The 18,156-nt window shown below is 40.0% G+C and overlaps 1 protein-coding gene across 1 annotated transcript in view; it reads right to left on the bottom strand.

Moving 5' to 3' along the window:
- Lonp2 (lon peptidase 2, peroxisomal) overlaps positions 1-18,156 on the bottom strand; it is an 87,912-nt gene that overhangs the window by 29,337 nt on the left and 40,419 nt on the right. The window contains exons 9-11 of the mRNA XM_048434637.3: positions 6,835-6,985; positions 5,103-5,229; positions 1,043-1,176 (exon numbers count right to left, since the gene is read on the bottom strand). Of these exons, the coding sequence (XP_048290594.1) occupies positions 1,043-1,176; positions 5,103-5,229; positions 6,835-6,985 (412 nt within the window). The remainder of the gene's footprint in view (positions 1-1,042; positions 1,177-5,102; positions 5,230-6,834; positions 6,986-18,156) is intronic.

The following is an 18,156-nucleotide window of genomic DNA, read 5'->3' as shown; positions in this document are numbered from 1 at the left end:
ACCCCCTATACCATAAATATATAGCTCCAATTCAGCTAAAGTGGAAGTTTAGTCTCAAGAAAAAAATAAACCAGTGAGGTTCCAGCAAAGTGGGAGCAGGTGAACTACACAGAACCAAGAGGGTCATGTGAGCACCTACTCTTCCATGCACTGGAAAAGCGTCTGGTCTACTATGACTGCCACAAAGAGCAGTTAACCCTCTCACAGTCACATGACTGCATTCTGGAAAGAGTTCTGGAAATGATAGGACTGTAATAAATCTGCTTCCTAGGGAGCAATTTTTACTTTCTTACTACGTCATGTTTACAAAAGCAAGTTTTGAGAAGTTATGTAAGAACAGGCTGTGATGAACTGAAGCTTAAGCTTCTTAAAGTTCAGGGAGAAGAAGGGCACACATTTCACCTGGGGAGCAAAGGAAACATGTGCACCAGCACAGCTACAGAGTACAGCTCTTCCCAGAGCATCCCCTCTAGAATTACTGGAGGAAAGTTTATATTACATTTAATTGTGTACCGATAAAAGAAGCTGTGTAAGAAAAACACACGGATCTCTTTTAGTGTACAGATAGGCGTTGAAGGACTTGGACAGCTTATGTTTTTTTTCAAATGTACCATAATCATCGGCATTTTTAAAAACAGGTTCTTACTATGTAGACCAGGATGGCTTTGAACTTGCATCAGCCTCAGGAATGCTGGGAGTACAGGTGTGTGTCGTCACATTTGGCTTCTAACAACTTTATAACAAAGACTTTAACAATTTCCTGCACTGGTCCAAGAAGAGAACAGCAAACCATATGTGAAGTGTGTATTACAGCAATCTGGAGAAGGTTACTATATATTAAAACAGGAACACTGAAGAACACTGAAGAGGAATTAACTCTTTGTTTTTTGAAAAAACACCTTGAGAAAGCCATCAAGCCTTGTTATCCCATCCTCACTTAGACACCACTGTTTCAAGGACTACCTGACACCCTCCTTGATCAACTGACAGTGCCATCTACTTTTAGCTGCCAGACTGGAAATACCAGAACAAGGCCACCAACCTTCTCCATCAGCCACCTCAGAGCGGTCCAGCTTGGCTTCTTTATGCTGCCCTTCTGCAACTTTCACTGCAACGGCCCGGCAAATGGCCCCAAACTTTCTGTCCAGAGAACGGACTCCTGCCTCTCTGGTGTATCTGTTACAAATGAAAACATTTTATTTTTGGATAAACACCACCTGTAAGTAAGTAAAACAGAACCAACCACTTCACTAAAGAAACAATGCATATTTGAAAGTTAATTTTAAAAACCTAACTTCTCTAACATAATACATTTCATTAAAATTAGTGTATTTTAACTATTAAGGTATCTTTTCAGCCACAGTTACTTCCTTTACATACATTATCTTGAACTGTTACCCTTCATCTAAAAGCAGATCTTTGGCCCTGCAACTTTACATGCTTAAAGTGAGCCTGGCAGCATGTCACACACCACTTGTGTCTTGGTGTATATTAAGTAGCTTCCTGACTACAACCTGTCAGTGTAATTTGGTTCCAAATGTGCTGGTCTTGAACTACTGCTGAAGGGATCAGAGAAATGGGCCAGGGCTTGGTGATACTTGCCGTCCCAGTACTTACTTGGACGGTAAAAGTAGAGGGACCAAGAGTCATCCTCATAGGCTGGAGGCTAACCTAGGCTAATTAGTATACTTTTCAAACAAACCAACCCTCTAAAACCTAAGACAGAGATAAAATTAAAACAAATAAACAGAAAAAAACCCACTCCAAATCACAAACCAAGAAAAGGCTAATGAGCTGAATAGACGGTTCTGTATTAAGAAACACAAGCGGCCAATAAAGACCTAAGAAGTGTTTATCATTCTCAGTCACCAGGAAACGCAAGTTAAAACTGTACTGAGACTCCATCTCTCCCAATTAGAAGAGTTGTCATTAAGAAATAATAGATGTAGGGGGCTGGAGAGATGGCTCAGTGGTTAAGAGCAACGCCTGCTCTTCCAAATGTCCTGAGTTCAATTCCCAGCAACCACATGGTGGCTCACAACCATCTGCAATGAGGCCTGGTGCCCTCTTCTGGCCCGCAGGCACATACACAGCCAGAATATTGCATACATAATAAAAAAAAAGACTAAAAAAAAAAGAAGAAGAAGAAATAATAGATGCTGGTGAGGATACAGGGATGCTGATGAGAAGATAAACTACATGGAAAACAGTGTACTTCAGTGGTTCTCAACCTTCCTAAGGCTGCAACCCTTTAATACAGTTCCTCATGTTGCAGTGACCCATAACCATAAAATTATTTCATTGCTATTTCATAACTGTAATCCTTGGTACTGTTAAAAATGCAATATAAATATCTACTATGCACAGGACATCTGACATGTGACCCCTGTGAAAGGGTCGTTTGACCTTCCAAAGTGCTCATGACCTACAGGTTGAGAATCACTGGTGTTGCGGCCCCTCATAAATCCCAAACCAGAATTACCAGATGATGCAGCTACATTACTCCTGGATCTGTAAGTCAGCGTGCCACAGAGATGCTTACACATCCATGCTGATTAATGCACTACTAATGGTAGCCAAAACATGAAAACAGCCTAGGTGACCATCAGCAGACAGATTAAGTAAATGTGGTGCATGGATGCAGAAGAATTTTATTAAGCAGAAAAAAAAAGAAAAGAAAAGAAAAAGAAATTATGGCACTTGCAAGAAAATGGATGCACCTGGAAATCTTTCAAGTTAAATGAAATAAACCATACTTAAAAGGAATAACCTATTTTTCTCAATATAGGCTCTATATTTGAGTCTGAGTGTGACATGACAGTAAAGGGGGGATGGGGAGGGGAAGAGACTATGAGGAGGGGGAGGGAACCAGGAGGGGAGTGTAGAGATATGCCGTATAAGCAGAAGAGGGAATGTGTAAAAGAGTAGGGGACCACAAGGTGAGGGAGGACAAAGGGGCAGGCAAGAACAAAGTACAAAGATATGCATGTATGAAAATACCACAAGGAATTCATTTCATTGCATCCTAAAGCATAAAGTTAATTTGAAAAAATTAACTAATGAGGTTTCCCTTGAATCAGTTTAGTAATGGAGCTGGATGCAAGGCTGCAGGATTCCACAGTTCATTCTAGAGACAACTAACCAGAAAAGTGAAGTCTTAAAAGCAAGTCAACAGAATGACTGTGGGGAGGGGGAGGCAACACTAGGGACAGGACCCAAGGCTTCGTGCACTGGATGTAAACACTCTCTTACTGATGTGTGTTCTCTGCCCTGGAGAAGTGGTAATGAACATTCAGTTTGAAGAAGAGCTTTGTTTATAGTGTGGAGACCTGAAAGTACTTCTGTTTAATTTCAGTAGGATTAAGTTTCAGAGCAATTATACTTAGGCTTCAGATGTCTCTATAAGATAGGAGTATAGATTCATAGGACAGTGACTATGAAAACAAATGACATTCAGGATTCTCACAAGGAAGTGGAGCTCAGTAAGTACTTGAGAGCTACAAGGTTCAAATCAGCTTGAAACAGGAAGGGGAGGGAAGAAGAACACCAAGGGCCATGACTACAGTACACAGCAACAGACGAAAAGGTCTGGCTGTGATCTTCAGTCTCCTGCGTCTGGCAATTCAGTGCCTGGAGCTTCAGTAGAGCAGTGTCCACTGCACTGTCTGCTGTGCATTGTCTTTAAGAATTAAAAGTAGGAAGACTGCTTATGAAAGTCCCTAATGTCTACAGCTTTTACAATCTCCTATTTTGAGATAACAAGTATGTAGGAGGCAGTAATTGGGAACTACAAATATTAACTCTTTAGCATCATTCTTAGAAGTAGGCAAGCCAGGCATCTTCTCACTCACTCCCCTTGCTGGGTGTAGACACTAGCATAAAGGTTCAAACGGCTTTTTACAAGTCCAGAGTGAAGTCACTGCTAGAAGACTCTGGGTAATCAGTTTATTTCTTCTGGCATTATCCACCTAGTTTATGTCAAAACAAATTAGGAAAAAGGAACTCTTGAGTCAGACTTAGTCCTACTTTCTGTATATAACTAGATAGACTTAGAAGAAAGTTGGCACAGACCACGAGGCAGTCAGAGGGGCCATGCATGGAGAGAAATTTCACATTTCTTGAAAACAACGGTTACTTTTGGCTGGAGTTCTTGGCAGACTCAAGTTGTTGGATGACGCAATCAATCTGTAATAGTGAGCCAGGAAAACCGCAAGAGGCTATGGTCAATATAAATTCCTAACAGGGACTATTTTTTATTCAAATACATGACCTATAAATTTACTCATTTGGAAGGGGGCGGAGGGAGAGACAGAGTCTCTCTACACAGCTCTGGCTGTCCTGGAACTCACTCTGTTGACCAGGCTGGCCTCAAACTCACAGAGCTCCACCTGCCGCTGCCTCCTAGTGCTGGGATTAAAGGTGTGCACCACAATGGCAGCCTAAGGATTTATGTGGAACTTGTCACAGGTGCAAGCACGCGGCAGCAGATCTGGGAAAGCACATTCTCTATTGCTCCAGTGTTAAATCTCAACATCAAATACTCCAAGGATTGGTATTTAGTTTTTTTACTCTCTCAAAGAAAAAGGCAAACAAAAAAGGTGTCTGAAAGTAGCAGCTTGGTTTGTTCTTTTTGTTTGTTTGTTTGCTTGGTTGTTTTGCTTTTTTGTCCCCAGCCCGTGACAGGGTTTCTCTGTATAGCCCTGATGTACTGGTCCTTGTTCTGCAGACCAAGCTAGAACTGGCCTAGGAGTAAGGGAATCACCTGCCTCTGCCTTCCTGCTGGGATTAAAAGTATGAGTCGCCACCTCTGGCTTTGGCTTTAGTTTTGAATATGCATAAAGGAGCACTTCTATATTTTTATGAGTTTGGTTCTTAATCTATTAATTTAAACCTTAGTTTGCTATTATGGCAAGGTAGAAGTTCTGGTTCAGTGAAGACCCTTTGTAATGAAGACAGTTCCACACGGTTTCACTATGAAATTCTTCCTCGTTCTGGTTAGTCACAGCTGCAGCAGTGTTTTCTGTTGCTAGAGGAATTCATGCTCTAGGGTGCCAGTTACACGTTTCTTCAGTGCATGGACCCCCATCTTCCAGATGACTAACCTGGTAATAATGGCCAGGGTGGTAAGTTGAGGGATCTGAATCTGCTGAGGAGTCAGGCCGTGCTGTTCCAGCTGCTTAGGAATCAGGTGCCTGTGGGCGATCTCGATCTTCTCCTCCTGTGTGTACCCTGGAAAAGAAGAATTCTGTAATTACCCGCCAGACTTCCACAATGTCACATCTTGTTTGGATTTTAAGATTTATTTTCTTTATTTTATGTGTAGGAATGTTTTGACTGCATGTATGTTGGTGTACTACGTGCATGTCTGGCGTCCATAGAAATCAGAAGAGGGTATAGGATCCTTTGGAATTAGAGTTACAGTTGGTACACTATGTGGAGGTTGGGAACCAAACACTGGTCATCTGTAAGAGTAACAAGTGCCCTAGACTGCTGAACTATCTCTGTAGCCCCCGCAACAATTTTTAATAAATCAAATGCAGATTCAATAGACCTGAGATTTAGAATGAGCTTAAGCATTACTTCAACTAATACTGTAACCAGAATAAGGGAATTTAAACTAAATCAGTTTTGATTTTTACCTTCATATTTTATAAAAATAAAAAGATTACATTCTTATAGACTAAGAAGCCCCAATGAGATTAAATTCTGTAAGAAAAAAAAATCTCACCTAAACTAATGTACCCTCTCTGTCTAATAAACATGGGTTGATAACACATCTTTCAGATAGGAAGAAAAGGCTTGAAAGCATCACACAGGCTAGAGGACAGGACGGCAGCTGTCAAAGAAAAAGGCAGCATCCACAGCTGTAGCTACTGTCTCCGTCACCTCGCTTCCATCAGTGTAGCTCATGGACTCACTGGTAGTTTCTGAACAACTAAATGTCCTTTGTTTACTTTAGTCTTATAAATACAAAAAAGCAACACTTCACTCCACCACATTTTAAAACTAAATAAAAGAACCTACAAGGCTTGCAGGTAATTAAGAAATTCAATTAACATTTACTTAAAATGTAAAACTATATTTAGAATGTAAACTATATTGCTACATTTCAATTTTGAGTATATTTACAGTCTGCCCTATTTTTCACCACAGTGAGTACTCTCTGATGTTGGATCTCTTTTAAGACAAAATAATTCTGAGTAGTTAAATAAAGTGAAAAGGTTAGGACCTGAGTATAACTAAAAAGACTATTTTTGTGCACTACGGTGTGGAGGAGACATGACTGGAAACACCAACAACTGTGTGACTACCTGACATAATCAACTGCAGGAAGAGTGAGCTCCGAGAGACTGAGGCCAGAGGTATCCAGGAGTTACTACTGCGTAATACTTTTCCAAAAAAGGGGAGAGCCTTCAAAACCTTACAGAGATGTGAAACTGTATCTGGGTCTCAGACACTGGCTTTACAGAAATGAAATCTTTTCGCCTGTAATTTTGGGAATTGCTTCAGAGAATGTCTGACATTCTAATCATCCCTGAAGGCAGCCTAGAGTTGAATGTGAAGTCCACAGTGACTTTTGCTTGTATCTTCTGAACACACACTGACTCTTACCTGTCATGGTGCAGACAAACAAACTCATGTTGTCTTCAGAAAAGGTAGTTTACACACCATGTGCAGAACCTCTGAGGACTACACAGTGACAAATGAACTTCTAGACAAACCAACTCCATAACATGACCAGTTTAAAAGGGTATGCTCCAAAGTGTGTGTGTGTGTGTGTGTGTGTGTGTGTGTGTGTGTGTGTGTGTGTCTATAAACTTATGAATGAAGTACCTGGAACCTGAATGATCTCCATCCTGTCCAACAAAGCTGGTGGGATGGTGGCAGTAGTGTTGGCAGTAGCTATGAAAAGAACTTGGGAAAGGTCAAAGGCCACATTTAGATAGTGATCTGTGAAGTTATGGTTTTGTTCAGGATCCAACACCTAGGAAAGAATGATTAACATTTAAACAAACTTAGTCACAACAGAAAGTTCCACAAACAAAACCACTAATGTATCAAAGGTAACATGTCTATTCTATGGAGTTGGCTGATAAACACAAGGATAACAAAAAAACCCTGACCTCCTCATGTCCTAAATCACTTTTTTAAAAAAAATGTCACAAGTTCTACTGTCAAAATAACTGGAAGCATAGGAGGGCACAGAGCCACACACTGCACTGCTAAGCTCTGTCACATGGATCATAAGCTACTTACTCTGCAGACCCACAGCTGTCTTAGTCACTATGAAATATATAGTAGATATGCAGATTATCTTGAAATTCTAAGTAAATTAATAATCAGTAGATAACTCTTCAAACAGTATCTGAATGTCTGGTATTATTATTTACCTGGAAGGGGAACACCAAGTAAAACAAACTTAAACAAATTATCACTGTGGTTTGATTTAGTACAATGAGAAACTGACTTTTTGAAAGACCAATAGACCTAAAAGAAATAGTTAACCTGATCCAATAGCTAATTTAATAACTAGTCTTAATTATGTGGTTCAAATTTTTAAATTTTGGCTATGTGCACACGCACATGCATGTGCTCCACGGCATGCTCATGGAAGTCAGAGACAGCTTGTGGGGATCATTTCTCTCCTTTTGTCACATGGGTTCAGGTAGCAGCAGGTGTCTTTACCAGCTGAGCCATCCCCATGGTCCCCTTAGCAATTAGTTTCTTAAAATGAGCAACTTTGTATCAGAGAGATAATCTTGAGGTTATTGCTCATGTACTTCAAGTTACAGGCACTCATGTTCACAAGCTACATAGGCCTATAAGCTAGCGAAATCCTCAGGCACGTCCTAAACCTTCAACACATTTTCACTCAGAACTCTCTAGGATTGTTATACACATTCAAAATGGAAATTGCATGACTTCATATATAATCACATGTTAGGTGTGGTAGTACATGTCTTTAATCCCAGCACTTGGGAGGCAGAGACAGGTGAATATCTGTGTTCAAGGCCAGTCTAGTCTACAGAGTGAGTTCCCAGGCAGTCAGAGCTATACAGAAAAACCCTGCATCAAAAACAAAAAAACAAAACAAAACAAAACAAAAAACAAAAAATTAAAACAAATCCAAAATACCAAATTTACCAAATTCAGTCTCTTAAAATATGGACCATAAGTTCACCATTGCTTCTGATTCTCTTTTTAAAGTCTCTGCCCCCACCTCTCCCCCCCTACACAAAACACAAAACCTACCAGTTAATTTTAATTCAAAGCCTTTTGCTTACAATCCTGAATTTCAGAAACTCATTGTATCCCTCTAGATTGTATTTCCCAGAAGATCCTAACTGCACATTTATAAGACGCATTACTGTTTTATAAAAACAATAAGGAGCTTTCAGCTCCACAAAGAAAGCTCTAATAATGTTCTTGGTGAAGAATAATCACACCGTCAGACTGCTCAAATGAAGCAATATTTTTCCCCTTAAAAATAAGACAGTGGGTGTGATGGTTAATATTGGTGTCAGCCTGACTGGATCTGGACCCAAAAGAAGGCAAGCCATTGGGCGTGCCTGTTAGCAGCACCTCTGCACATGGAAGCAAGAAGCTTTGCCTTGTGCTGCTTGCCCTCAGTCAAGTTCATCTGTCCTATTGTTGTATTTATTTCTTCACTGATAGTAGGATGAACTTCTTTGGGATCCAGCATAAAATGAAGACCAGCAGCTCTCTAGGGATGTTCCAGGTCTTCAGTGCCAGACTGAGATTGAGTGCTCAGACATCCAGCCTTGAGGGCTGAACAGCTATTGGATTCATGGCCTCACCAGTATGAGACACTGTTGGACTACCCAGACCATACCTGTAAGATAATCTGATAAATCTCCTTATAATATATATAAAATATTACATAGATTATAGTATATACGTGTGTGTGTGTGTGTGTATCTGTCGGAATGTCATCAATTTGGATCCCACAAACTTCTTTTTCTTCTAGAGAATTCTGACTAATATGATGGGCTTTATTTCATCTGTCTTTTTTTTCTTCCTTTTTCTTTTTGAGACAGGGTCTCTCCATTGTGTAGCTCTGGCTGTCCTGGAACTCACTGTGCAGAGCAGGGTTGTATTGAACTTACAGAGATAGATCCACTTGCTTCTGCATTCCAAGTGCTGTAATTAAAGGCATGTGTGTGGAGTATTAGTTTACGATGTGTTATATTTGTTCATGCTGTTGAATATTTGTTTAATGATGCTAAGAGGTATTGCATTTGTTTAACTGTGAAGTTGTGTTACTATGCCTGTCTAAAACGCCTGGTTGGTTTAATAAAGGGCTGGAAGGCCAATAGCTAGGGAGGAGAAGGATGGGCAGGGCTGGCAGGCAAAGAGAATAAATAGGAGGAGTGGGAAAAAGAAAAAGGGAAAGAGCAAGAAAAGGAGAAGAAGATGCCAGGGCCAGCCACTCAGGCAGCCATGAAGTAAGAAGGGAAGAAAAACATTTAGAATAAAGAAAGGTAAAAAGCTCAGAGGCAAATATAGTTAAAGAGAAATGGGATAATTTAAGTTAGAAAAATTGGCTAAGTTAGAAATAAGCCAAGCTAAGGCCAGGAATTCATAAGTAAGAATAGGTCTCCATATATTTATTTGGAAGCTGGGTAGCAGGCTCCAAAAGAGCAAACAAACAAACAAGTCAAAAAATCCCAACTACAGGCATGCATCACCATGCCTGGCCTTTGTCTGCTTTTTGGAATGGAGTCTTAGAATAAAGCTAAATCTGGCCTGGAACACATCATTTGTGATTAGCCTCATTTAGTCCTGGGCTAGAACTTGCTGTTTTCTTGCTTCAGTTTTCTAAGTGCTTGGGTTATAGGCAGGTGTCACCATAACCAGAAGGGGTCTTTCAAAGGTGGAGAATTAAAAGCAATAGCTATGAGCTGTGAGTGAGGTATTAAATATTCTATCATTTGATTTAATGTGTGAGTGTTTTTGCCTGCACATATGTCTGCATGCCATGTGCATGCGAAGTGTCCACAGAGACCACAAGAGAGCATCAGATCCCTTAGAAATGGAGTTACAGATGGCTGTGAGGCACTATGGGTGCTCAGAATTGAAGCCAGGTCTTCAATACTGGAAGAGCAGCCAGTATTCTTAACCTGAAAGCCACCTCTCCAGCTTCAAGGAGGTATTTTTAAAATGAATCAAAGAAAAAATGGGTATGGTGGCAAGTGTCTTGTAATCCTAGGTAAAGTGGGAAGATCATTGGAGTCTAGGAAAGGAAAAAGATTATAGAAGGTATTTAGGTGATAAGAAGAGAAAGTTAGTACTTCTCAATTTTTTATTCAAGAAAAACACTAAGGGAGGTGTAACCTTTTAAAACGCTCAAGAAATACGAATCAATAACCTAGCGAAAAAAAATGTCTAGAAACTATTTCTCAGACTAAGCCTTGGCGCAAAATGATAAACACACAAAAGAACAGTATTGCCCTTTGCTCCTGGTCACCACAAAACACCTGCTTTAGCCTACTTTAGCACCAGGGCTATCTGTCCCATCAGCTTACCTACATACATGGTTGGCTTTCATGGCTGACTAGGGCAATCTCCCCTGATGCAGGGTTCGCCTCTGAATGCTGTGAATACTACTGGTTAATAAAGAATTTTCTTTGGGCCTATTGCAGCACAGAATAGGACAAGGTAGGAATTCTAAGCAGACAGAGGAGAGAGTAGGTGGAGTCAGAGAGGTGCCTGAGGAGAAAGATGCCCATGCTCTGGTACTGGTAAACCACGAGCCTCATAGGAAAATATAAAATCATAAGAATGGGTTAATTTAAGATGTAAGAGCTAGCTAAAAATACACGTAAGCTATTGGCCAAGCAGTGTTGTAATTAATACAGTTTCTGTGTGATTATTTTGGGTCTGGGAAGCCAGAAAATGAACGCGCAGTCTCCGACTACACTCCCCACTCTTTCTTCCAGCTTCAACATTAACCCTATGAGCAGAATTCCTGTCTAACGTGGCCTGGGAAGCATGGAAGCAACTGAGATGCAACACTTTATTCCGCAGGGGGGGGGAGTCAGGGGCAGGAATGCGGCCTACGTGCACTGAGAAGTGTTCTTCAATAACGCTTTCTAAAAAGAGGTGAATTACATTTTTACAGGCAAGCCAGGAAACATTTCATTGACCAGAGAAGCCTAGGTAACAACCATATTGAGGTATGATGTTATTGTTATTCACCTATTATCATTTATAAAAATCTACTCCCTTTAGAGATAGGAACTAAAATATTTACAAAAAGACACAATGCCTGGATTTTGCTTTAAAATCTTCAAAAATCCTGAATACCCAGAAAATATTTAAGATATAAAGCTTAATGAAGAGAGCACTGAGAATCCTCTACCCAGGAGGAACCACATTTGTTTTAGATGTTTAGATCAGTGGTCTCAGAGTGGGAAAATGACCCTATAAAGTACAAGCAGAAACACTGATACTACTAAGAAACTGGATTTCAAAACAAAATATAAAATAAAGTGATGGCTTCACTCAACAGCACACCAAAAATGTTAAAGTTAGCAGGTCAATGCACAAAGCTAGCTATGGTGTGCCCACTCACTTGCTTTAATTGTAACTTATGCATCTGGCACATCTATGCCAGGATAAACATTGCTATAAACTAAAACAGACATGCAGAATAGTTTTAAAAGATTACTGTAACATATAATTAAATACAAAGATTTGGCAAGAAAATAATAAAGTTGGCATTTTTCTTTCTGAAATAAGTTTTCACGGTAACGTTATAAATTCAAAAACAATTATTTATATAGAATACATTGGTTTTTTACTAGAAATGCATCATACATACAGCACATACACACCAATTATTTGGACATACAACTTTTAAGGAGATATTAAGGTTAAAAGAGGTTGAGTGAAGCCGGGTAGTAGCACACACCTCTAATCCCAGCACTTGGAAAGCAGAGGCAGGCAGATCTCTGAGTTCCCCAGTCTGGTCTACAGAGCTAGTACTAAGACAGCTAGGACTACATAGAGAAACCCTGTCTGGAAAAACAAAAAAATAAAAAAGAGGTTGGGTGTGAAGTCCTATTTAATCTAACTGGTATCTTTTCAAGACCAGAAAGTCTCCAGTGATACAGATACACAGAAGACAGACCTTCAAAAGCCACAGAAGTCCTAGAAGGAATGAAACCTGTCAACATCCAATTTTAGACTTTCTGCCTTCAAAGCTGCCAAGTTTTTGGAAGCTAACTACACTAGTATTTTGTGTGGTGGCCTTAACAGATGACCCATCCTTGTTTTATGTAACATGCTTATTTGTGAAAGTATGTGAGGATGTAATTTTAACATGCTTTATGAACAGAACACATAGAAGCTAATGGCACAAATGACAAAGAGGCTTCAAATATGAAAGGACTCAAAACACAGATCATAGGAAAATCTTTGAAAAAAGTAGTTTGAAGACACACGCTATCTAAACAGGAGATAAACCACATCAAAGTGCCAAAAGCAAGCACTGAAATCATCTGAAACTCCAGTGGGATGAAGCAGAGCCAGGAACTCCAAAAATCCACTCCTCCATAAAAGCAGTGAGTCAGCCCTTCAGCAAAGAGGGCCAAATCAGCCTCCCTAGCTGCTACATTCTAGCCTGGACTACCCTGAATGGTATATATCCCAGGAAAATGCTGGATCCCAGGCAAGGGGCTCAAGGGTTGTAGTATTTAAAGTTCGTTTAACTTCACCCCCCTTTCCCATAGGGTGGCTGTGTTTTCTATTCTTCTTAGAGTCTAATCAGTTTCCAGCACAACTGAAAGTAGGGTGGTAAAGGTACCACAATGGTCTACTTCTCCCTGTCTGTTTCTGTCAGTTTTGTTCTGTGTGTCTTGGGGCTCTGATGTGTGTGTAACTTCCTGGTAGATTTTCCTTGTTAGAAAATACTGCTCTTTATAATCTACTTTGTTTGACGTTAGTCATAGCTATCTAGTCTTCTTTGTTGCTATTTGCATGCGGGTCTGTTATAGAGCTCTGCTTCCTGCTGCCCTGTGTTTCTATTGGTCACTTTTTACCCCTGGTAAAGAACAGCTGTGTTTCCTCCTACCGTCCTTGTACTGTTATTATCAAACATATTATAACTCAATCATGAATGTATACTGGTTTATATAACTGTTTTTAAACCAGTGAGGAGAAGTCTTTCTCCTCTCTTCACTAATGCAATCCATATATAGAACAACTCACCCAGGAGGAAGTAGATGCCAGGAAATAATCAAATTGAGAGATGAAATCAATAAAATAGAAACAAAAAGAACAATACAAAAAAAAATCAATGAAACAAAAAGCTGGTTCTTTGAGAAAATCAACAAGATAGACAAATCTTTATCCAAACTAACCATAAGGCAGAGAGAGAATATTCAAATTAACAAAATCAGAAACAAAAAGGGAGACATAATAACAGAACAAAGGAAATCCAGAGAATCATTAGGTCATACTTCAAAAACCTGTATTCCACAAAATTGGAAAATTTTAAAGAAATGATCAATTTTCTGGATAGGAATCACATACCAAAATTAAATCAAGACCAGATGAACAATTAAAATAGACCTATAACCCCTACACAATAAAAAAAAAAAAAAAAGCCCAGGACCTTCAGTAATGTGGCGGGTACAAGACTAACTAAAAAAAAAAAAATCACTAGCCCTCCTAAATACAAACGACAAATGGGCCAAGAAAGAAATCAGAGAAACATCACTCTTTACAATAGCTACAAATATAAAATATCTTGGGGTAATTCTAATCAAACAAGTGAAAAACTTGTTTGACAAGAACTTTAAGTCTCTAAAGAAAGAAATTGAAGAAGACATCAGAAAATGGAAAGATCTCCCATGCTCTTGGATAGGTAGGATCAGCGTAATAAAAATGACAATCTTACCAAAAGCAATCTACAAATTCAACAGAATCCCCATTGTAATCCCAACACAATTCTTCACAGACCTCAAAAGAACAATATGCAACTTCATATGGAAAAAACCCAGAATAGCTAAAACTATCCTGTACGATAAAGGGACTTCTGGAGGCATCGCCATCTCTGACCTCAAGCTCTACTATAGAGCTCTAGTAATAAAAGCAGCTTGGGTATTGGTATAAAAACAGACACGTGGATCAATGGAATCAAAATGAAGACCCTGACATTAATCCATGCACATATGAACACCTGACTTTTGAAAAAGAACTCAAAAAAGTACAATGAAAAAAGAAAAACATCTTTAACAAACGATGCTGGTATAACTGCATATCAACATGTAGCAAACTGAAAACAGATCCACATCTAAGGCCTTGCACAAAACTCAAGCTCAAGTGGATCAAGGACCTCAACATAAAGTCAGTTATATTGCACCTGTTAGAAGAGAAAGCGGGAAGTAGTCTTGAATGCATTGGCACAGCAAACTATTTCCTAAATATAACTCCAATAGCACAGACACAGAGCAACAATCAATAAATGGGACCTCCTGAAGCTGAGAAGCTTATGTAAGGCAAAAGACATGGTAAACAAGACAAAACGACAGCCTACAGAATGGGATAAGATCTTTACCAACCCCACATCTGACAGAGGGCTGATCTCCAAAATATATAATGAACTCAAGAAACCAGACAACAAGGTACCAAATAGTCCAATTAAAAATGGGGTGGAGAACTAAATAGAGAACTCTTAACAGAAGAAACTCAAATGACTGAAAGCCATTGAAGGAATAGCTCAACATTCTTAATCATCAAGGAAATGCAATCAAAACAACTGTGAGATACCCTTTATACCTGTCAGAATGGCCGAGATAAAAATACGGAGGACAGCTTACACTGGAGAGGTGTGGAGTCAGGGGAACACTCCTTCCCTGTTGGTGAAAGTGCAATCTGTGCAGCCACTGTGGAAACCAGTATGGTGGTTTCTCAGGAAACTGGGACTCAATCTACCTCAAAGACCCAGTGATATCACTCTTGAGCATATACCCAAAGAATACTCATTCATACTATAAGAACACTTGCTCAACAATATTCATGGTGGCACACATCTTTAATCCCAGCACTCAGAAGGCAGAAGCAGATTGATCTCTGTGAGTTCAGGGCCAGCCTGGTCCAAAGTGCAAATTCCACAGAGAAACGCTAACTTGAAAAACCAAAATCCAAACAAAAAAGAAAGAAAAGAAAAAAGACAAAGAACATGCTGCCCATACAGAGTCCCACGTCAAACAACTCATAATTGCCTGTTACCACAGCTCCATGGACTCCAGTGCCCTCTTAGAGCCTCGAGGGCCTCCACACATGTGCACATACACACATACAGACGGTCCCAGTGTGCATGAAGTCATTACACTCCATTTCTGTGTTCACAGCTTTCCAATCAGTGTTTTCATTCTTTGCTATTAAATATGACTACAGAACTGAAACTTTGCAGACATCCAATAAAAGACTCTAATATAAGATGTGTGTGTGTGTGTATACACAACAAAGAGTTTAAGAAAAAGGAATTTATTTAATCTATCAAAAATTCTTTTCCATTGAATTATCTCTATGAATCAAAATCAGGATACTAGAAAAGAATATGTAGAGATGTTTTTGAAAAGTCTAACAAATGAAGTTTTATTTTTTAAAAGATAAAGACGGGCCAGGTGGTAGTGGCACATGCCTTTGATCCCAGCACTCGGGAGGCAGAGGCAGGTGGATCTCTGTGGGTTTGAGGCCAGCCTAGTCTACAAGAGCTAGCTCCAGGACAGCCAGGGCTGATACACAGAAAAACCCTGTCTTGAAAAAAAAAAAAAAAAAAACAAAAAACCTGAAGTCCTCCCCCTCCCCCGCTCAAAAATTAGGTAAAGCTGAAGAAGATCTCACAGAAAGCAAAACAAAACTTAAAGGGGGTGAATCCCAGGAAGAAGAGACATGGCGACTAAAGGTCTAACACCTCTGCGCCGGAGACACAGCTCAGTAGTCAAGGGCACTTGCTGCTCGTGCAGAGGACCCAGACTCCCTTCCCAGCACCTGCATGGCAGCTTACAAGCAGCTGTAACTCCAGTTACAGGCATCCAATGCCTTCATGGGTACCAGGCACAAACATGGTGTATGCCATGCCAAATGCCACAAAAGTCACACATATAAAAGAGAAATAAAAAGTTGAGCTCTAACAAAAAGGAGGGAAGTGTTATCAATAAAAGAATTAAAGAAAATCTTCTAAAATGAAGGACAAAAAAAATTCAAAGACTCTTTAAAGAATCAGCAAAAATGCCTGGGAAGGGACCCACAAGAGGCAGGTTATTATACAATATACATAATGTATATAAGGCTATTATATATATATATCAATATGTACTATATATGTATATATAATATAAAACTGAACAACACTGAAACAAAGAGAAGATTCCTAGTTTTTCTAGAGGGTGAAAGTGCAAAACCAGGAAAGTTAAACTCACACCCATCCTTCAAAGGAAAGAAATGCTTAACCTCCTCCTGGAACGCTGCGAATGGATGTCGTTTACAACCTAGTGATCCTTTGCTGCTTGATGGGCCGAACTCTATGGTGTCGCCCAGAATTTGTTTTACTTATCCCAGACCCTTTCCCCTCAAGGCATCGTCTCTAGACCACAAGACTCATCCTTGGGAGAGATGTCACTTGTACTCTACAAAAGCCTCAGTGCTTCTATGTGATTTTAGGGCCAGGCCAAATCCCCACCCCCACATGTTTACCTCAGTCATTCTTCCTAGACCAGTGATTCTCAACCTGGAGGTTGAACAACCCTTTCACAGAACAGTCTAAGACCATGTAAAACCACAGGTGTTTACAATTCATAACAGTAGCAGAATTCTAGTTTTGAAATAACAATGAAGTAATTTTATGGTTGGGGGTCCCCACAACATGAGGAGCTGTATTAGGAAGCATTAGGAAAGGCGAGAACCACTTGCCTAGCTTACATTGAGCATTGTTCCTAAGTCAACAAGAACCCTTCTGACAGATAAAGTACTATGTTCTTTGTAGAGATACTCAGTGTAGACATGCCTTAGGTTTTGTACTCACAGAGCTTACTTACTGATATCGAAAATGTTACTCCAAAATTGTGCTGTGCTTACACAGCAAAAACATACGAGGTGAGGTCCAACTCGTGGAGCCCTGACTCAGCACTGGTTTTCTAAACTGGGCTGACCGAGTTTCATGCTTACCTCATCCCGACTGTGTTCCCTGCTGGCTGAACTTCCACACATTTCAGAGAGAAAAGCAGGGCAGAAACACAATGACTTTGAACTTAGCACTGGCAACACCAAAAACCAGAAAGTCATGGGGACAAAGAACACCCTTCAAAGAAATTATTCCCATCTAAAATTCCACGTGTGGTCAAATTACCAAGCAAGTTTGTGGAAAACATGAAATGCTTTAAAATTTACATTTAAAAATACCACCCAGATGAGCTTTATCCAGAAACTCCTGTGAATTAACAACACAGAGTGAGGTAAACCAATACACGGACTGGGAAGGCAGGAAATTCAACATGGTGGGAGACGAAGGTCAACCCAGGAAGCAGTTGGTTCCGACTGGAAGACTAACGATGGGAAGACCTGGACCATCTGGAGTGCCTGACTGTGCTGAGAGCAGAGTATGGACTGTGAGGGGAACAGAAGAGTCTCCGGCGGTGGAAACCAGTAAAAGAAGAGCAGTGAGGACAGGTGGAGGGCTAACTGCTGCTCAGTTGTGAGACACTCACACACTCTACAAACTAGAAACCAATCTATAAAGGAAGATGTGGGATCAAGAAAGTAAAGACAGAACAATTTGCTATAGCAGTCTGCACAGAGGAATGAGCTGCTCTGCAGGTCTGAACCCCCTCTTTTGCCCTGCCCTGTCCTCTACTTCCCTTTGCCTTCAAGATCTTGCTCTATAGCCTCCTCAGCAGCTAGAGTTACAGGCCTGGACCACTGTGCCTGGCTATGCCAAGCAATGTAGAAAATGGAGCAAATTAACAAAGCCTTTTAGAGGCTAAAGCGCAGGAGTAGAATCGAACCTTCTTTCTGCAAAAAGCTTACTACTTAAATCTGTGAACAACAAACACATATAAATTTGTTTTACTGCATAAAAATTTAAAAAAAGACATCACAAAGAGGCCAGAATTTTTGATCTGTATG

The sequence above is a fragment of the Myodes glareolus genome, chromosome 22, assembly GCF_982192425.1.
Source record: "Myodes glareolus chromosome 22, mMyoGla1.1, whole genome shotgun sequence".
Classification (NCBI taxonomy): Eukaryota; Metazoa; Chordata; class Mammalia; order Rodentia; family Cricetidae; genus Myodes; species Myodes glareolus.
The sequence above is the reverse complement of the archived record's forward strand: the minus strand, read 5'-3'. Positions and strand labels throughout refer to the sequence as shown.